The sequence below is a fragment of the Panthera uncia genome, assembly GCF_023721935.1.
Source record: "Panthera uncia isolate 11264 chromosome C1 unlocalized genomic scaffold, Puncia_PCG_1.0 HiC_scaffold_3, whole genome shotgun sequence".
NCBI classification, from domain to species: Eukaryota; Metazoa; Chordata; class Mammalia; order Carnivora; family Felidae; genus Panthera; species Panthera uncia.
Window position 1 is genome coordinate 38,705,721 of NW_026057584.1, and position 21,753 is coordinate 38,727,473.

Genomic DNA, 21,753 nt, shown 5'->3' on the forward strand with positions numbered 1-21,753 from the left:
AAAAAAAATAAAAATTAACCAATCGTATTTTCTTTCCTGATGGCTAGATCAGCTTTGGTTTTAAATTTTAGAGAGTTTAGAAGGGAAACTGGCAAGTTTTCATAAGAGTTTTCATTTTTAATATTATCCCGCAAATGTAGGAGGCTAGAGTAAAATAACACCTTGCTCTACCCAATAGTCAAGACACTCACCACTGTAACTTCCAAAGAATTAAAGGGAAAAATCATGCTGAACCAACCACACGGTGTTTTATTTATCCCAAAGTGCTAACGATCTCATTTGTGATATTCATAATGATCTACACCCTAACCATTTCTAACTGCCTACGTGGTAGTTGCCCTATTTGTAAAACTGAAGTAAAAAAATTGTTTTCCTTTACTGGATAGTTGGAGCATAATTCAAATCATGTCCCCCAGAGACTTCCCCTTACCTGATTCTGAACAAGACCTGTTGGGAGGCAGGGTCGCTTCTCAGTCTGAGAGATGACTGTGACTCTGCTGGAGTGAGCTAGTTCTGAAAACAGACTGTTGGTCAATTGGTATGTGGCATGATGTTTCTACCATAGTTTAGTTGGTGATAAAATAGTTTTGTTACAAAATTCTGACTAGGACATGACACTCTCGCTTCATTCTAGACATCTAAAGCTTTTAATTTACACTAAAGAATTCTGCTTTTGCGATTAGTAGAAACAAAAATGATTCCAAAACAGAAATCATGATTATTATTCACCTTGTCTTAGTTAAATAATCTTTAGATGGTATAGTCCTAAATATTTTAAGTTACAATATAGCTTAGAATATTTGTACTTTAATAAACACTGCTGTTTGCATGAGTTTCTATTTGTTATTGGTTGAATTTTAAAATATTTGAAAACTGATGTACATTTGTGTTTTGTTTATGTGTATGTATATATCTACATACACACACACGTATATACATACATGTATAAACACATATTAAGAGCAAGACTACACTTTCCCCCATTTGGAAAATAAGCATGTTCTTTGAAGTTAATGGGTCTTTGGAGAAGCATGAGAAATTCACTTATTAAATAATTGTTCTATAATTACTACATGCAAATGATGTTATTCAATTCTAGAGTTATTTCATTTAGATGATGAAATGTAATTTATTATTTTAATAATTGTACAAATGGTGACACAATTATCACATGTGTCTACTTAAATAATGTTTAATAGTTACTAAAACATTTTCAGATATCTTCAGTTCTTTATTTTTCATTTTACTTTGGCGTTTGAGTAGTTTGAACCAGTGACTATAAACTCCAGCAATGGGCTAGTTGCACATGTAGTGAAAGACTCTGTGTCTATTTTTGTTTTGTGTCTATTTCTTAAAAAGGAAAATCACTCTTCGTACAAATGGACTTGATTATCGGCAAGCCGCAGTGTAGACATGCCTTAGTTCTAGGAAATTATTCAATTCAAAATAAGCCCATGTAAGGTTATTTTCCAAAATAGCTGTTCTAAAACTCAGGAATTTGTAAACGACCTTGCTGCATTTGTTAATGATTATTCTATTTCATATATTCTTTCATTCACTCAACTCTTATAAAAAATGTACCTCTATCAGATTGATAAATTTAGCTGCATTAGAATTTTAAATTTTATATAATGAAGGATACCATATATAAGGCATAATGAAAGGTAACACCCTGGAAGAATATATTCACAACACATAAAACAAAGATATTATGAATGCACAAAGAGTGCCTTTAAATCAATTTAGAAGAAAAGAGCCCAAGAGAAAAATGGGCAGAGGGTATACAAAGGCATGTCATAAAATTGAAGTAAGAATAGCCAGTAAACTTACAGAAAGATGCTAGCAATCATAAAATGCAATTTCCAGTAATGAAATAGTATTTCACACCATCAGATTAAAAAAAATCAGAAAATGGGATAATATATAAGATGAGATTTAGGGACTCTACTACTGTCTGGACTTGGTGGGATTACAATTTCTACAACTTTTTCAGAGTACAATTTGACAATGCCTTGTATAGTTAAAAAGGCATACATGTTATGACAGAGCAATTCTGTTTTTAGATACATACCATATTTATACTAAGAAATTCTTCCAGGTTCATGGGGCAAGAAACACAGGATCCTCATTGCACCATTACTGATAAAAGCACAAAGTTGAAAAAAATTAAATGTTTGTTAAAAGAGACAGGTAAAGAAATTGATTTGTTCATAGAATGGACTCCTGCATAGCAGGTAAAAGTCATAAACTAGATACTTATGTGGCGACATAAGTTCAAGAATGTTATATACTTACATAGCCCTTATGTAGTTTTTTAACAGTGCATAAGGCAAAACTATATTCATCTATGGATATATGTTATATATATAAAACTATGGAAGGGGGATACCTTGTTAAAGTCCTGATAGAGGAGGACAAGAGGGGCTTCACTTACACACTGTACACATACAGATTATACATGCATGTATATGCAGATTTATAAAGATCTGTACGTATGCATGTGTGTTTGTCTGAAGCAAAAATAATAGTGATAACATTTGTGAATACTGGATGATATCTCTCAAGTGTTTTTATATTACTCTCTATCTCTTATGTATTAAATTTTTCTAATAAAAATATTTCTCTCAATATAAAAGATATCAAAGTACTGATTATATTTAAAGGAAATGATAAATGTCATGGAGCCAAAGGACACAGGTATAGGTATCCGAGGAGAGTGTGCTAATTCTTGCTCTTCAGTTAATCTAGTTATAGGTTTACCGACCTTTGTGGGAGCAACTGTTACATGGGACTTTCCCTTCAATTAATTTTAAATTCACATTATTTCAATGGTCATTGATTTATTGACAAAGAAAAAGGACCTTTTCGGGGCTCAATTTGGTATTATACATATGATTAATTCCTCCTTCTGTTTCCAAAACTTTTGACTTTCGTAGTTTAAAAGTGGAAAGATGGCTTTAAAAAATAATATCATGTCTAAAAATTTGCTACGGCCGCGTGGCAGACGTGTGCATGTGAATGAAGAACCAGCGCAAGAATCATCAAGGGGTTATTGCGTTGCTATAACCCCGGATTTCTCAGCCTCAAAAGTATTGCCATTTTGGTCTGGATACACCTTTGTTGCAAGGAACTATTCTGTGTTTTACAAGATGTTTATCAGCATGCTGGCCTCTGCCCACTAGATACCAAAAGCATACCCTTTCCCAATTATGACAACCAAAAATGTCCTCCAACATTGCCCAAAGTCCCCAAATGCTATGAGAGGAGTGCAAAACTGCCTCAGTTGAGAACCAGTGCTTATAACCCTTGAGAGTCTTTTCCTTAATCTCTGAGTGATTCAACTGCTGCTCCTTTTCTTCTGAGTGTTTTCTGAAAACAGGTAACAGGTTTCTAGATTTGGCCAAGTGGGAGGAAAACCGGCTTCTACCTCTTACTTAAAAAACACCAGGGCTCTTACTTTTATTATTATTTTAATTCTACTTCATCAACTGTCAAGAGCTTAGTGCAATTGGTAGTGTTTTTATCAGAATATTTAATGAAAAGTCTGTCATTCTAAGATCTCATGTCCCTGGTTAATATCTTTTAGGAGAGTCCTAGAAAGAAAAATTTCAATAGGGAAACAAAAGACACTGGACTGAATAATCTAAAATCAAAATCCTCACATTTAAAAAACATTGTGAAGCCCGAGTAAATAAGGGAGCTAATTATTTAGGAGTTGTAATTATTTAGGAGGTGTTTCGTTTTATTTGGCTTTTAATTGTCCAGTTAAATCCTGAACCCTTTACATATTGAGACCCTGTTGTATATTTTTTAGAATGAAGGTAGAGAATATATTTTGAGCTTCTGTTATGAGTTTTCAATAAACATTGTCTGCCGTGTTTGAGTCTTATTCTTAAATCTAAAAACCTAGGTACTGTGATCAAGCAAACATGGAAATTCAGACTCACATATTAAAGTGGCAAAATAGAAATCTAGGGGAACAACAAATAGTTGTTCTAGGGAAAGACAAACACTATATGATTTTACTCGTATATGGAATTTAAGAAACAAAACAGATGAACATAGGGGTAAAAAAGAGAGGCAAACTGGAAAACAGACTCTTAACTATAGAGAACAAACTGAGGGTTGCTGGAGGGAGGTGGGCGGGGATGGGCCAAATAGGTGATGGGGATTAAGGGTACTTGTTATGATGGGCACTGGGTATTACATGTAAGTGATGAATCACTAAATTCTACACCTGAAATTAATATTGCACTGCATGGTAACTAGCTAGAATTTAAATAAAAACTTGAAAAAAAGGGAAAAAAATCTTGTTGTCCAAAGTTGGTAGGAAAATAGGCAAATAATCACAGGTTTCACAGAAGTTGCAACAGACGGCTGTTTGTCCCAAGAATTACCTACGGGAGGAGGACAAGCGCTCCCTCTGGAATGTGAACTGGACCTCAGAGTGAGAAATTGACTGTCTTACTCATGTGGAATGAGGCTTCTCCCCACCTATTTGGCTAAAGTATGCATTTTGTTTCTTGTCTTTCCCCAGTTTATTTGAAGAAGAGATAATGTCTTATGTGCCTCCACATGCCTTACTTCACCCCAGCTACTGTCAGTCCCCACGTGGCTCCCCCGTGTCCTCTCCCCAGAACTCGCCAGGTGAGTCCCACCTGCTGCTCACGGTGAATCCTCTGAGAAGTGTACCCTAAAGTCAGACCTTCTGCCCTTTGTAAAGGACAGTAAGGGAACACTTAGGGCGTATCTTTAGTGTTAGCACAAATGCACATTGTGTGCCACGGCTTGTTTCCATGGCAATTCATTTTGACAGGAAAATAATGACATTCCGAAATAGGAGGATAAATGTTAGCAGTATGATATACTCAGATACAGGATTTACTTTTCATTATATCATGTAGTGCCTAATATATATTGGAACATATCAGGACACAAAGTGTTATGTTAGCTTTGGGATTTAAAAAGTCCTAGTTAGAAATCTTATTCTAATAAAAAAGAAATCTCTACTTTCAAGAAATAATACAGGATTAAAATTAGTTGAATAGACTTGGATAGTTTTTTTCCTGCAATAATCACTAAGTGCATTAGATAGGAAGACTAGAGACACATGGGTAGATAGAACATATTGCTAGAGAAAATAAACTAAAATTTTTATAAAATTTTTAAGTTCATTTATTTACTTTGAGAGAGAAAGTGCACACACAAGCAGGGGAGAGGCAGAAAAAGATCATGACCTGAGCTGAGATCAAGAGTCAGAAGCTTAACCAACTGAGCCATCCAGGCTCCCAACAAACTAAAATTTTTAAGTTCAGATTCTTTTTTGAAAGAGGTATGGTATGAATTAAGCAGTAAGTGGATGTATGGATGAATGGATGGTAGAAAATGCAGTTTAGGAAATGAGTTTTTTAAAGGAAAGTAGTCATCATGTTGACAGAACATCAGCTGTATTTATTTTTATTATAGGCCATGTATTGTTCACACTTTAATAGCTATCAGAATTTAAAACTATTTTAATAGAAATACAACCTCCATATGTGTCCCTAGAAGCCACTCTATGGTCTTTGATATATGACATGTTTTCATAAATCCTATGATAATGAAGCTACTGCCTAACTGAATACCACAAACAGGAAAAGGTCTATTAATTTGTTCTTTAACACAGATTTATTGAGCATCCAACTATGATCCAAGCAAGGAATTAAGACTCTGTGCTACAAAGATGAATAATACCATCTCAGCCTTTGAAGGATTGGTGGTGGGGCACTGAGTCCACAAATAACTCTGTAAAGCCCTGTGGTTAGTTCTGTAATGAAGAGAAGTTTGGGAACACAGATATGGGAACGGTTTTTTCCTTCAAGACTGGGAGCGGGTGTTTGGGGAAAGATGAAGACAACAGGTATGAGTGAGCCTTGAAGGGTGATGAAGGCGAGCCAAAGGAAGGAAGGTGTTCTGGGTGAATGAGGAGCATAAGCTGAGTCTCAGAAGCATGGAAGTAGTTTAAGCCAATTAACAGATACAAGTAAGAGCAAGTTCTCAAAGCTCAGGTTGGAAAGATAGGTCAGGGCTAGTTGGTCATTGAAGCTTTATTTTGTAGTCCATATGGAGCGACTGAAAATTTATAAACAGAGGAATATCCTGTTATACAAAGATCAGTTTGGTAGCAATTTGGAGGCTGGATTAGAAGACAAGAGAATGGTGGGGTGCCTGGGTGGCTCAGTCGGTTAAGCATCTGACTTCGGCTCCAGTCATGATCTCATGGCTTGTGGATTTGAGACCCGTGTCGGGCTCTGTGCTGACAGCTCAGTGCCTGGAGCCCACTTCAGATTCTGTCTCCCTCTCTCTCTTCCCCTCCTCTGCGTGTCTCTCTCTCAAAAAATAGATAGATAAACAAACAAACATTTAAAAGAAAACAAGAGAATGGAGTCTAAGAAACCACTTGGGAGGCTGTTGCATTAACCTGGGTGACCTGCTAAAGGGCTGGATTAGAGGTGATGGAGAAACAGAAATTAGTTCAAAGGATATGTAGGAGATCTAGACACGAGGACTTTGAGTCTCCACCACCGAGACTACTAGGCAGATGGCAACACTATTGGCCAAGGAAAGGAAAAAGATTAGACTGGAAGGGAGAGGTTAGATGAGTTTAGTTTTGGATATGGTTTGTTGAGGAATCGCTGAGCCATCCAACTAGAGATACCAAAGACGTCTGGAAAAGATAATCGTGGAGCTCAGGAGAGGTTGGTGGCCAGGCATATACATATGCTGGTGGCAGTTGAAGCCCAAGGCAAATTAGAGGAACTAAGGAGGACAAGCTCATGGAAAGAAGAGAAACCAGTGGATGGTAACATTGAGGAACTCCAGTATTTAAGGGATGGGCTGAGATGGAGGAGCAAATGAAGGAAAGAGACCCAATGGATTTTGGAAGAGAATTAGGAAAGTCTTTTCAGGAAAGCCAGGCTTCAAGGAATAGAGAGTGTGGCCAAATCCTCAAAGCATTCAAGAAGGATAAGGCCTGAGAAGAGGCCATTGGATTTGAAAGTCATGAAGTTATAAATGTCCTTCGCCAGAGCAATTTCTATGACATGAGAGGTTATAAACTCTACTGTGGCCAGTTGCAGAATGATATAGGATGTAAAGGAGAAACCAAGAGTATAGAATATTCTTTCATGAAGTATGTGGGTAAGAAAAAAGGAAAATAAGACAGTACTTAGAAGGAGAAGATGGGTTAAGGAAGAGGTTTTAGGATGGAGAAGTTGAGCATGTGTGTGTGCAGAGGTCAGAAGATGTGGGTGGAAGGAAACTAGTTTGTTGGAGCAGCGATCATACAAGAGACCCATGGGAAGGCAGGATGCCGGAGACAAAAGTGAAGGCCAACTTTGGAACAAAGTAGGGTCACCTATTTTGATGATCCAGGATGAGAAGAAATAAGTATCTGACACTTCAAGTAAGTTTAAAGGTGTAGGGGAAAAATCGATGGAATGTATAGCTGGCCTCAATCGTTACTGTGTGTGACTTTGGACAGTTTACTTCCTTCCCTGAACGTGACTTTATTTTTCTATAAAATGGGAATAATAGCAAACATTCTACCTTCTACTTGGAGGAGAACACCTTGTCTGGTGCCTGCAACATAACAATTATCCGATAACTGTTAATTTATCCCCTTTTGCTTTCTTTCTGGAAATCTGATCCTGAGAAGTGTAGTTTGTCCATGTTTAAACCATTAGTAACTGGGAAATATGAATTCATTTCTCCCTGATTTGCACAGCTGGCTGCCTAGGTATTTAATTGTTCTGACTGGTCTTTATCTTAGCTAGGAATTATGATGGAGTTTAAATGGGTCGTCCCTTTACCTGATGCTTTGTGGTTAAAGAAATGAAGGTGTGGGGCGTCTGGGTGGCTCAGTGGGTTAAGCATCCGACTCCTGATTTAGGCTCAGGTCATGATGTCACCGTCCTGAGATGGAGTCCTGCATTGGGCTGCACTGCACTGACAGTGCCTGCTTGGGATTCTCTCTCTGCCCCTCCACCACTCATGTGCACACTCTCCTTAACACACACGCATTCTGTCTTTCTCTCTCTCTCTCTCTCTCTCAAAAATAAACATTTATAAATGAAAAAGAAAAGAAAAGAAAAAAGAAAAGAAAAGAAGCTGTATGGATTATTGCTCATTCCAGTCAAGGCTCTCCTTCCCAAGGGCTTTTCTTCAGCCCATCCTCCCCAGGAAAAAGGTGGATCAACAGATCCCGTCCCTTTCCGATCCCTGCAGAGGCATGTGCTCTTGGAGACTGGCTGGGCATTCTTTGAGACCGTATGAACATTCTGAATGGTGACTGACTTCGCTCCTTTTCATTTAGCATCACAAATGTACAAGAGTCATCCATGGTGGTAGTAAAAATGCATTCTGGAAGCACAGTTTGAGTCAAATGATTTCCAAAGATATGGAACCCAAATATATGTAAATTGCTAGCAGTGTTTGTGGTGGTTTTAATTTCCAGGGAGAATCATCTCCACATTTTTGGGCTACTCAGTTTCAGGGGGCTTTATTTGATCTTGAAATTGGGATGAACTGCCTGGTATCAGTGGACATTACTGTAACTAATTCCACATGATATTGCAAGGCCAAGACTAGCTAGCCTCATTCACCCTGTGGAGGAATCTTCTGACTTTTTGAGTAAAATAGCCTCTCCTTCTACCACTTTCCTGAAGTTTTTTTGTAAAACACATTTCAAACAGATTTTTTTAAGTGGTCTCTTCATCCTTCTTGTGACTAGAATTCCATCTCTTTTAGTATGAGGATAATATTCTGAAAATTGTGACAATAATAAATTTGAATGATCTTCTTTCAGAACGCCTCGGGATCTGGTAAACTTTCCACACTTTTCCTCATTTGGGGCATATTTACATGTCTTTTCAAGTGCAGAAGAGACAGGGGCTTCGGAAACTTTGACTTGCTGCTTTTTGCAGCTGTTAGAGTGCTCACCTACAATTTGTCAAAATTTCGGAATGTGAAGGTTTGTTTTTCTAGGACCGTTATAATGCCAGTCCCGACCTTAGCTATGCCAGAAGGGAAAAATCTTTCCAAACACCATATAGTTCATTATGCCAAATATGGGACCCAGAAGTTTATTTAAGGACCTTTTGTAACTCTACATTTCTAGGAATTTTAATTCAATAACACCTAATCTATCTAATATTATTGAAGATGTGCTCACTTATGTGAATTTTCCATGTAACCAAAGTTATGATTAAGTGTCAGAGAATTTGTTTAACCCACCATTTGCTGAAACTCTTTCATAAATACTTTGTATTTCTTTCTGCTTCCCCATATCCAGTACATTGAGGATATTTCGTGGTTCAGGGGCATCATCGTACAGAGCTGTTATTACTTGACTGAGACCGGACTATCTGGAAGCTAGGCCAGGTCACACTCAACAGAATTAAACAAACAGACCAGAGAGCACTGAAGAGCCACGGTGGTTCTTTGCTGAAGGTTGTCTTGAAGGCATGGCTTTGAGAGGGAGTTATTCCCCACCTCCCCCCGCCCCCCGCCGCTGCACTAGGACCCTCTTTTCCTCTCTCTCTCCCTCCAGAGTCTTAGCATCTTGGCTGCTGTTTATCTCCTGCTCTTTTCTCTTTCTTTCTCTCCTTTCCTCCCTTCTTTCCACTCTTCCTCCATCTTGCCCACAGCCTGAAGTAGCTTTATGCCTTTGAACTCTGGGGGCTCCAGGCACTGACCCCGCTGTGAGGTAAAAAAATCTGCATATGACTTTGACTTCCCCCAAAACTTAACTACTAATAGCCTACTGTTTCCAGGAAGTCTTACCCACAACATAGAGTCAATTAACACGTAGTTTGTATGCTGTATGTATTATGTCCTACATTCTTATGCTAAAGTAAGCTAGAAAAAAGAAAATGTTATTAAGAAAATCATAAGGAAGAGAAAATACTACAGTTCTGTACTGTATTTATTGAAAAAAATCCACATATAAGTGGATCCAGTTATAAATCTGTGTTGTTCAGGGGTCAACTGTACTTGTTTTTAGAAAGTATTCTTTCTCTTTGCTCAGCCCCACAAAGATGTACTAGGAACCAAACACTACAGACAAAGGATGGTCCTTGGATGGGTGGAGACAGAGGAGTTGTGATTCCAGAGACTGAAGGAAAGCCAAATACGGTCTCTGTCACAATATATGGGTGTTTTTATGTTTGTTCTATTGTTATTAGTCTCTCGTGTCCCCAACCCCTAATGCTGTAAGAGAATACCTGTTACTGGCATTCCCTACAGCTTTGCCTTTTCATAAATTTCTTCTGGAGTACATGGGTGGCTCAGTCAGTTAAGCATCCGACTTTGGCTCAGGTCATGATCTTGAGCCCCACATCGGGCTTCGTGCTGACAATGCAGAATCTGCTTAAGATTCTCTCTTCCCCTCTGTCTCTGCCCCACTCCCATTTGCGCTCTCTCTCAAAATAAATAAATTTTAAAATAAATAAATAAATAAATAAATAAATAAATAAATAAATAGCTTCTGATTTTCAAGGATTAAAAAATCAGCTTATCAGGTTGGTTTTTAAAAATAGTGTGTAAATACAAAGCACCAGCAAACTCAAAACAGTGATCTAGGGCCTTTTATTGCTCTTAGAGAGTAAAGCAAAAATGCAAGGACTTCAGTGCTTCTGCTTTGTGGCAGCCATTTTGGAGATGTTTTTTCACATTAATTGTCATTGTTGAGCCATGTTCCAGAAGGTGGAGTTTTCCAGAAATTATTGTAATGCTTGATGGTTTGTTCTCATTCACTAACAAGGAATTGTAAAATAATGATGATGATAATGATAATAATAATAATAAATTTTTTAAAAAGTCATAGAGACTTTTTTTAGAAAGTGAGCCAGGAAAGAAATGGACTATTGAGCCATCCCAGTACATATCCAGAGCCAAGCTTGATTAGACCAAGCCCCATCCCATCCAGTGCATGGTGAGTGCTACTCATCAAAGCAATCTGGGATCCTGGGGGCACACCTGGAATCCAAAAGACCCAGACTTCCTAGCGGTTTGATGCCAAAATATTAATGCTATCACCTGAAGTGTTTTGTCAGGTAGAATTCTTTAGTTTGTACATGATTAAGCAATTTTGTAATGATAAATGGAAATAGTATCATACTTTATAGAAGTACTTTAGGTCTGCCTAGCAATGACAAAGAAAAAAAAATAATATCTGTTACTGAAATTTTTTCCTGCAAATAATTAACATAATGCTGCCTACCCATGAAGTCAGTCATGTATTTGATCAGTTCTTAAATGCAACATTGTTTTTTTTTGTATCCGATTTTATTTTTTTAAGACCATAAAGACCATAAGGTTACTCTCTATAGGAGTATTGTATCCTAGAACTTTACTGGCAGTTATGGTTCCCATACAATTCTATTAGCTCAGTCTTCCAAGATCATTTTTTATTCCTAAAGTGGAAGTAACATCGTTCCTGCCCTGGAATTTCTTGGCAGTGACACCTGACTTGCATTAAGAACTTGACAAGGGCCAGGAGCATAATTTATTGTAATTTTTAAACCATGAAGTAATGTATAAATGATTTTTTTTCATAATAGAACTATTAAGCAAAAGAATTTTTGCATTTAACAGTTTCTGTCTCCAGGGTCTCTGTAATTGAATCTCTTTACCTGAGCATAAGTGGAGTCAGAGCTAATTTTTATTAAGTGTCCATATTGATATTGATGGAATGCATTATGGCATTTCCCACATTCTTTTAAACGTCTCAAATTATACAGCAATAGTATGTGTGCTTTTATTTTAAGCAACCAACTTTAGAATCATGTTTCTTTTGAGTCCTGAAAGATTTTTATTCAGTCTTTTGTTTTTCTTTTTCCTCTTCCCTATTAATGATTGTGTTCTTGAAAGCTGATTCATGACGGCTGCTTTCTTAGCTGTCTGGGTTTACTAGCTTACAGTTTCTCAGACTGCAGCACCAACAGCCTTATGATGCCATCCCTGAATGGCCCTGTGCTACACTGCCCTGTCCCCCAGCCATGCAAGAGAGCAGCCTTAAGGTGGTGGAGATCATGTTCCTTCATGTTGCAAACGGTGCCTTTCAGATACACAGGAAGCACTGCCTCTGTGTTGGTCTCTGGATGTTGCCCAGATGTTTCATTGGTTACATTTGACCTTCCTGTAGGGGATAATGGGTCTCAACCTTGGCTGCACAATTGGAGTCTGCATAAAACACTTATGCCTGGGTCCTGCCGCACAGATTCTGATGTAACGTGCCTTGGGTGTGGCCTGAACATTGGGATTTTTTAAAGCTTCTTGAGTGATTCCAACATGCAGTCAGGATTGAGAAGCACTGCCGAGGAGCCTCACCTGTATCCTTGAGCTTTTAAGGTCAAGTTTGTTTCCTTTATGACACAGTTCTTAGCTCTTTGGCTAAAAGATTCATAAACATGCCAACGGACCTCTGGACAAATCATTGATCGATAGCCAATTCTATTAAAAATCCATTCTTGGGGCGCCTGGGTGTCTCAGTCGGTTGAGCGTCCGACTTCGGCTCAGGTCGTGATCTCGCTGTCTGTGAGTTCAAGCCCTGCGTCGGGCTCTGTGCTGACAGCATGGAGCCTGGAGCCTGTTTCGGATTCTGTGTCTCCCTCTCTCTCTCTGACCCTCCCCCCATTCATGCTCTGTCTCTCTCTGTCTCAAAAATAAATAAACGTTAAAAAAAATTTTTTTTAATCCATTTTTGAGATGCCTGGCTGGCTAAGTCGGTGGAGCATGTGACTCTTGTTCTCAGAGTTGTAGGTAGGAGTCCCATGTTGGGTATAGAGATTACTTAAGAATAAAATATTTTTTAAAAATCCATTCTTAACACCCTAACACATTTCCCCATGTCTTTAGTATTTACTTCTATGCAGATAATATCAGTAACAGCTAACACCTACGCAAAGGAACCTCAGAAAGTGCCTTATGTACACGAACTCATTTAATGCACCGGTGTGGGCCTGGTCTCCCGCCGGAACTCCAGTACTGCATTTTCAAGTGCCTGTGGAGGATACCCACCCTGAACAGCTCTCGTCTCCAGCACAACATGTATAAAGCTTCATGTGCCTCTGTCTACTAGCATTTTCCACACTTCTTGTAGCGTCAGATGGACCTGGCTCAAATCCCAAACCTACCATTCACTGGCATATGACTTCAGTTTCCTTAGTTACAAAGTGGTGATGATGGCGATAATAATAATGTCTGCTTCATAAATTTGTGTTTCCCAAGATCCTCTCTGTAAAGTGTGTGGTTTCTAATGCATAGCAGGCACTCAACAAACGACAGTTACTGTTATTGTTTAAAAACTTCATCGTGTTACCATCAGAGCTTCCTATTTTTCTTCCTTACTATCTGTTGGCGATTCTTATTTTACACTGTAAACGTTTCAGTGAGTCACCACACTGCCCTCAGGCCTCCATGGCTGCAGTGACTCCTAACTGGGTCCCCTCCCTTTGGATTCCTCCCCTCCTTCCCACCCTGAATCCACTCAACACATTCTGAAAACCGTTGCTGAAAAACCACCATGTGTTGGGGCGCCTGGGTGCCTCAGTCAGTTAAGCGTCCAACTCTTGACTTTGGCTCAGGTCACGACCTCATCGTTCGTGAGATTGAGCCCCACATGGGGCTCTGCGCTGACGGCACTGAGCCTGCTTGGGATTCTCTCTCTCTCCCTCTCTCTCTGCCCCTCCCCCACTCGCTCATAATAAATACATAAACGTTAAAAAAAAAATACACCATGTGTTATGTTCCTCCCTAGCTCAGAAATCTCTAAAGTCCTCCCACTGCTCACTGCATCCTGCCCAAACCCCTCAGCTAGGTTTTTAAAAATTTCCTCACATAATTTGGCTCCAACTATCTGATTAAATGTCCCAGTTACTCCGCACACGCCCCTGTGCTCTGAGTTAGTAGGGTCTCCTCAATCGTCTTTCAAACGTGCATGCGGGGCTTCTCCCAGCTCTCGCTGCCCTGCCCCAGCGTAAGATATAGATTCTCCTCTGTTTACGAGGCCTGGCTCCAATAAAGCCTCCTTTTGGTGATCTTTTCATCTTGATCTCTGCTTACCCTCCTTTACTATCACTTTTCTGTAACACTGATCCCAAATGCAAATACTGGGGGGAGCCAGGCAATCAAGATCATTGAACAGCTGTGGCACAGTCTTCATTTAATGGAGCAGCTGGCCACCTTGGCCCGAAGGAAAATGCAGGCCAGTTGTTGAAAGAGTTCCCCAATAATTTTCAAGAGAAAAGCTGTTTTATTCTATTTTTTTTTTACTTGAAATCTCCTAATATTTAAATGTTGGTAGTTAATTTAAATCTTTAAAAACAATTATATGCCAAGCAAAATAGATCATTAGGGCTGAGTACAGCCCCAAGGCTGTAGTTTTGTCTCCTATGCTTTATAGTTTGTTGACCACATGGTTTAGGACTTAATTATTTATCTAACTGATGTGTTTTATTTCTGTCTTCCTAACCAAAATATCTACTTCAGCAACCCCACCTTCCTCATCTGTACATACGTTGCTGAACTTAACATAGTATTAGCGATGGATAGTAATCACTTAGTTGACTCATTAAAGAAATATTTAATGAGTTTGTATGGCATGTCATTGCACAAGACTCCACAATTTTTGTTTTCTGGTTCCTTTTGTTGTGTTGTGAAATAGTTCATGGAAAGGTTCAGCGTTTTTTGTCATGGCTCTGCGTCTGATTCCCATATTTATCATCAATTTTGTGTCCCAGCTTGTTGGTTAGTCACTCTGTGGCACAAAGCTAGATTTTTCTACGAAAAGAGGAACACGCTGTGTTACTCATATTTTATTAATGAGACTTACCATTGGATGACATATGAAACATCTTTATTTTTCTTAATGTTTATTTATTTATTTTGAGAGAGAGAGAGAGGGAGGGAGGGATTGAGCCCACGCATGGGGGAGGGGCAGAGAGAGAGAGGGAGAGAGAAAATCCCAGGCAGGCTCTGATAGCACAGAGCCCGACACGGGGCTCAGTCTCACGAACTTTGAGATTGTGACCTGAGCTGAAATCCAGTCGGATGCTTAACCAACTGAGCCACTGAGGCACCCGGATGTGGATGATCATAGCACTTGGCACGTATTAGGAGTGTAACAAATAGCATTATTATTTATTCTTTGCTTTGCCAGGAAACATGGTGACTCTGCAGTTATGTCTGAATTCTGTGTTTATATCAAGAGTATTTTACCCTGCAGTATAAAATGTATGTTAATTATAAGTCTAAAGTAATTTTCGGTTATAGTGCCTATCTAGAAGACATTTTGTACATTTTTCATAGGGCAAGTCTGGAAACTCGCTGTTCTTGCTTTATATACCACATACTTTCACATTGTAACTTCCTGTATAATTGCCATGATATCATCTCAGCAGCAAGCAGATATTCCACCCTGAACAGTTACCATCAGACATGAGTAACTCTGCTTGACTCATATTAGTTTGGACTGAAGAGGGAAACATATTTGACACACACATGGTCACACATTGTAACTATGCAAACAGAATTGTTATTCTCAACCAAAAAGCCGCATAGAAATATCTTAAGACTTTACTTCAGCTCTGTTAGAGCCTCCAGCTTGAAGAGGTGAAAAGCAAAGCCACTGAAAGAATTGCCTCCTTTAACTTGTTGACTGTGTTCTCATCCCCCTGGCAGTGTTTTTACATGGTGATGTGATACATCAGGACATTGCACAAACCGGGACCCTTCTCTTTTTATGGTTTGCTCTAGGTACTCAGCGTGCCAATGCCCGGGCTCCTGCCCCTTACAAGCGAGACTTTGAAGCCAAACTAAGGAACTTTTACAGGAAGTTAGAGACTAAAGGATATGGACAAGGCCCAGGGAAATTAAAGTAAGTCAAAGTGATACAAACCACAGGCTTGGGTGATGGTGAAGGGATGGGATGCAGTTGGGAATGTAGGAAATTGATTGTGATTTCAGATGACCAGTCTTTGTTTTAGTCAGTGTAATCATTTTGGTAATGATGTGTGAATTACAGGATCATCGAAAACAAAGTTCTGGAATTAAACACCATTCTGCTTAAGGTTTTAAAACAAACACCTCGTTCCATGTAAAAATATAGGCAAAATAAAAAGCTGATTTATTTCTCCTGAAAAGTACCTCTTTGTTTTTGCTTGTAGTACATTTGACAGCCCTAAGGCTGTCACAGTGTCCTGTATCAGTCTCCTGACCTGACCTGACTGTAGGAACACTGCTCAGCTTTGTTTTGTTCTGTGAAATAAATGTCACTTGTCCAATGAAATATGTCATGAATGTTGTTTCTGCCTTTCTTTACCCACCTTTAAATGAGGAAATTAAACATCATCACACTGTTTGGCCTAGAATTATTTTCATTCCCTACTTATCCCTACTGCCTTCATCCTCTCTTCCACTGCTGCCCCGCGTACCCACTGGAGATCACTGTGCCACCTGAGAGAGGGCAGAGGAGGAAGGGTCCCCACTGCCACACCCGTGATGCTGGGTGCCTGGGAGGAGATGCAGGAGCCACCCCCAACTCCCCAGCTCACTGCCCCACAGAGAGGCAGTATATTCACTCCAGTATATTCACAGGTCCTACTTTCTCACCCTCAAAGTACATCAGCTTGAGATTCCCCTTTCTCACGCTTCACTTAAGAAGGGCTTGAGCTCAGGCTTCCCTGCATTCAGCCTGTTATTTCCCTTTCTAGGACTGTCTGTACTAACTGCAAACTGATACCTTCAGGATGACTTTTATTACCATCATCACAAGTAGACTGTCGGCTATGAGTATCGTTCATTTGTATCTGTCACTCGGGGAACCTCAGATTCACTTAATTTGAGAATTAAATTAAGCATAGTCATAAATGTGTCTTCTTTGGAGAGCGTGGAGGGTTTTGTTTTGTTTTTTGTTTTTTTTCCTTCTGGTTCTGATAAGTCTTTCCCTGCATACTTAGTAATTGAATTCCTTGTCTAGGTACATTCTCACTGAAAACATGACCTCATAGGGCTGTCCTTTCTTTATTAACAAAAGCTTTGGGTCTGTGTTGTTTTACAATCATCTTCCTTCTGGGGTAAATTGATTTGGCCACTCAGAAAGGACTCATGAGCCGTTTTCATATGTTGTAGGTGGAGTGCTCCACTTAGGTAACCATTTGCTTGTGTATTTTGACTTCTACTGTTAAGAGCAAAAGCCAAATGTGTATTATTGCAGACGACAATGTAGTAAGTCACCGCAATTTTCACCTAGTTAATTATGGCAAGTGGGAATTGAATCAAAAGTGTCCGGTTCTGGAAAGATAAGGATTAGGAAATAATCTGTTTTTCAAATTGTCTCTTTATGGACAGGTTAATTATCAGAAGAGATCACTTACTGGAAGATGCTTTTAATCAAATCATGGGCTACTCCAGAAAAGACTTACAGAGAAATAAGCTGTACGTCACATTTGTCGGGGAGGAAGGGTGAGTAGAACAGAGAAGTGGTGTGTGGAACGCAGACTGCGGCTGCACAGTGGATGCTTCACCACGTGGTTGCTGTGGTTGCCTGAAACAGGAAACCCTTCTGGCAGGAAATGCCATTCTCATACACTTAAACCTCTGGGCTTTTTTTTTTTTTTTTTTTTTTAAGGCTTCCTCTGGTTTTTAAATCATTTGACATAGAAATTCTTGGGTAAATGCTAGTAACTATAGATCATTTTGAGAGCAGAAGCTCGTTTGGTTTCTTCTCTGTGCATATCTCTTTCTTAAAGGGAAAAAGTGGGGCTGTGAGGGACAAGACAGGAATTCTGATATCTGTGAGCATGTAATCTGCACTGGGGTGGAGGGAGTACACGCTTCACCTGTTAAAGAAGCTCAGTTTCAGAGTCACGAATTAGAATCCTGCTCTTCTACCTGGAAGCTCCTGAAACAGTAACTCCTGGGCCTTGGTTTTTATTTCTCTGTCTCCAGTTTTCCTCTTTTTGGGGGGGCAGTAACACCTACCAAAATAACCACCTGCCATAAACAAATGTCTTCAGCCTTCTATGACTCTTCCGTGAGTGTGCTTGTGGAGATTAGGGTTAAGAAACAAAGGAGCAAAGACTCCTACGCACTGTTTATTGCATCCTCATAGACCTAACAGCTGTTCTGTAACACTTCAGAAGGTGACAGCTCTCGTCTTGTCCAGACCCCTTCCTCCTTCCTCATTTCAGGTCTGGGTTTCAAGTCGCAGCACCTTCTTTGTAACCCAGCCATCACGAGGGCCAATTTACAAAGTACCACACGATAGCCTGAACTCTGGTTGTTTTCTTGACTCTGTTGATTTGGATCATTTTAAAGCTACTCTTCTCAGTCCTGCCCATGAAATAAAGTGTGCTAGATTATAGACTCATAGTAGTAATACCCAACCATTCAATTGATGCAGCCATTCAATATATGGTTAATTTGGAGGCTCCAAAGTGTACAATAACTTGCACATGCTGAACTAGGTAACAGCAAAATCAGGATTCAAAACTAGGCTTTTCATCCAGGACTCTTGGACCAGCACTGGGATAGAGGCAAAACTCCTGAACTCTGCTCTATCAGAATCTTTTCCTACCTGTGGATCTTTTCACTCTTACAGCTGACTGATAACCACTAGTCTCATCACATATGCTGTATATAGTCCCAGCTGTAACTACACTGAAGGAAAATATTATATGGGAAAACAAGACTAAGTGACAGAATTTGGGCAGAAGCTTGCCCGTGACTTGTTTTCATTGCTGAAGTGCATTAATAGACTTCTAGCTTCTGTTGGCTTAAGATGCAGGTGCACAGTTGAAAATGAAGGCGAATGTTTTAAGCCTAATCATAGGTGTACATGGCATTCCAAATATTTCCTTACATAACTAGTCTCGTTTGGGTGAGAATACTTTTCCTCCCCCAGGAGTCCAGCTGCCTTCCTTCTTTGTTTGCACAGTTTGTTGAGATCTCAGAGATGTAGGGAAGAGTCTTTGGAGGCCCTGGTACTGAAGTTCGAATAGAACAGATGCTTATCCTGCTTGATCATCCTCAGGTAGTTGTCCTATGATCTGGACTGATGACATCTGTTCCTAGGAGGAGGCCCAGGCTGAGTGTGGTTTGATACCTTTGTATCCGGTTGTCACTAATGTCCAAATGTTTCCTGTTTCCATCACCTGTCTCCTTCCTGTAACCCCAGAGGGAAAACAAGAGGTAGGGCATTTTGAAGTGTGACCTCAGCCATCAGGAACAATCTTAATCAAGCCCCTTCTGTGTATGGCTTATTGAAGCTGGAATAATATGGCCAGGTAACTTCTGGTCTCATGTCTTTATTCATGTCAACATCATACACATAGGTTATTAGCTATATATATACTTCATTTTGCTGTTAAAGCATTGAGAATACATACCCTGTTTTAAAAGATTAAAATAGCACTCTTGCTGAAAAAATAGAAACCTCAAAAACAACATATAATTAAGAAGTTATTTTAGACTTTGCCACCTTTTCAGGCACATTGATTTAACCGCATTAAAATTGAAGATCATAACATTCCTTTCTGGATTATAATCAATATTCAAAGTGAAAATCTACCTAAATTTTTCTATTGAAGTATAAGTGTAGAGGTGAAAGTTTTCCATCTCTCTCCCTCCATCAATTTTAACGCTCTCAAAACGTGTCATGTCTAGCCCCAGTAATAGGTATTTAAAAACATATACACCCAGTGGCTAGTTTTGGTTTCTAATATTATTCCTCAATAAAAGGAACAAGATTCCTTGGAGAAATGACTGATTCTAGGACTGGCGGGAAGTATACAAGATGGAGCTTAAAGTAGCTTGTAGTGCAAAAAGTAAAAAAGTGCTCAAAACATCCACAATGGTAGGAGTATGTCACAGAGACTCCAGAACCAACTGAAAGATCACCCAATGGCCCAAGCTGGAATAATTTGAGCAACAAAACCAAGTAGGATTAGATTATAACCCAGACTATAAAGTAAGTATCTGTACTGATATAAATACATGATTGAATAAGTAAATAAATAAATGACGAATAGACAAATCTGTGCAGAAGATTTCCAAATAATTCAACATAATTCCTCACTCCTTAATTGTGGGTTGCACATAATGACATTCTTCCAGTAGTATAATATGGGAAGGGGGAAAAAGAAGTAAGTCCAGAGTGGAGAAGCCTGGCAAACACATAGCCCAATGATCAAGGTTAAAATCAACAGTGATATATCATGTTAATAGTATATACCCTTCACATGATGTGATGAAAATGGCACTTATCTCCACAATCTTTGGTCCCCCAAACCCATAATGTGAGTCTATCCATGAGAAAAACCTCAGATAAATCCAAATTGAGGGACGTTGTGTAAGATACCTTACCAGTACTCCTTAAAACTATTAAGGTCATCAGGGGTACCTGGGTGGTTCAGTCGGTTAAGCGTCTGACTTCGGCTCAGGTCATGATCTCACAGCTTGTGAGTTCGAGCCCCACATCAGGTTCTGTGCTGACAGCTTAGAGCCTGGAGCCTGCTTTGGATTCTGTCTCCCTCTCTCTCTCTGCCCCTACCCCACTAGCACTCTCTCTTTCTCTCAACAATAAATAAACGTAAAAAAATTAAATAAAAAAACTGTTAAGGTCATCAAAAACAAGGAAAGTCTAAGAAACTGGCACAGCCAAGAGGAACCTAAGGAAACATGACAATTAAACATTAATATAGCATTTTGGATGAGATCCTGGTATAGAAAAGGGACATTAGGTAAAAACTAAGGAAATCTGAATACAGTATGGATTTTAGCTAATAATAATGTCTCAGTATCTGTCAATTAATTATAAATAATGTAAGGTGTTCATAAGAGGGAAACTGGGTATATAAGAATTCTCCGTATTATCGTTGCAACTTTTCTGTAAATAAAAAAAACTATTCTAAGACAAAATATTTGCCAAATGAAAGCATATAGTCAGGATTTGGGAGATTTAGGAAATGTTTCCCTAAACAACTTTTCTTATTTCCCTATTGTCTGATGAGAGAGTGCCACCAGGGTGATTTTGGGTATATGTATACTTCCTTCTGCACTTAAGGTCAGTAGAATAACATGTATATAGAAATGGTTAATTCTGTGGAAAGTCCAAATTATTAAAGGTAATGGTGGGGAGAGACAGGGAGAGAGAGAATTGTAAGCAGGCTCTGAGTTGTCAGCGAAGAGCCGGACTCAGGGTTCAATCTCACCATCTGTGAGATCCTGACTTGAGCCGAAATTTAGAGTCAGCCGCTTAACCGACGGAGCCACCGAGGTGCCTCAAAAGGGATTTATTTTTAAGAAAACTGCATCTGCTTGCACTCCAAAAAAAGTATGAATTAACAGATTCACAGACTTCAGCTCTGCTTTGAGCTCTTTGCATAAGTCTGAAATACATATATATTATTCTGAAATGGAACAGCTGAATCAAGAGAAATTATGAGAAAATTTATAGTCAGAAATTTACAGGATAACTACAAATTCCATGTAAGGTAAAATTAATCTCAGAATATTGGTGATAACCAATGTTCATTTTTAAAAATACAAAAATAGTCCTAGAGCCTGTGAATGCAAGTGTGTTAGTTGACAAGTAATTATTATTTCTCACTAAAATAATGTTATGGTTGGCTTTTTACAAAAAGTAGACAGTTTCTAAGCACACCACTGTGATTTAATTTGGTTAGAACTGGAGGTTTTGTTCTAGTCATTACA

The 21,753-nt window shown here is 39.1% G+C and overlaps 1 protein-coding gene across 4 annotated transcripts in view; it reads left to right on the forward strand.

The window, feature by feature from the left end:
• Positions 1-21,753, forward strand: part of HECW2 (HECT, C2 and WW domain containing E3 ubiquitin protein ligase 2) — a 370,790-nt gene that overhangs the window by 309,886 nt on the left and 39,151 nt on the right. For all 4 annotated transcript variants that reach the window (XM_049615928.1, XM_049615927.1, XM_049615926.1 and 1 more), the window contains 3 exons: positions 4,538-4,647; positions 15,796-15,916; positions 17,389-17,502. In XM_049615928.1, the coding sequence (XP_049471885.1) occupies positions 4,538-4,647; positions 15,796-15,916; positions 17,389-17,502 (345 nt within the window). The remainder of the gene's footprint in view (positions 1-4,537; positions 4,648-15,795; positions 15,917-17,388; positions 17,503-21,753) is intronic.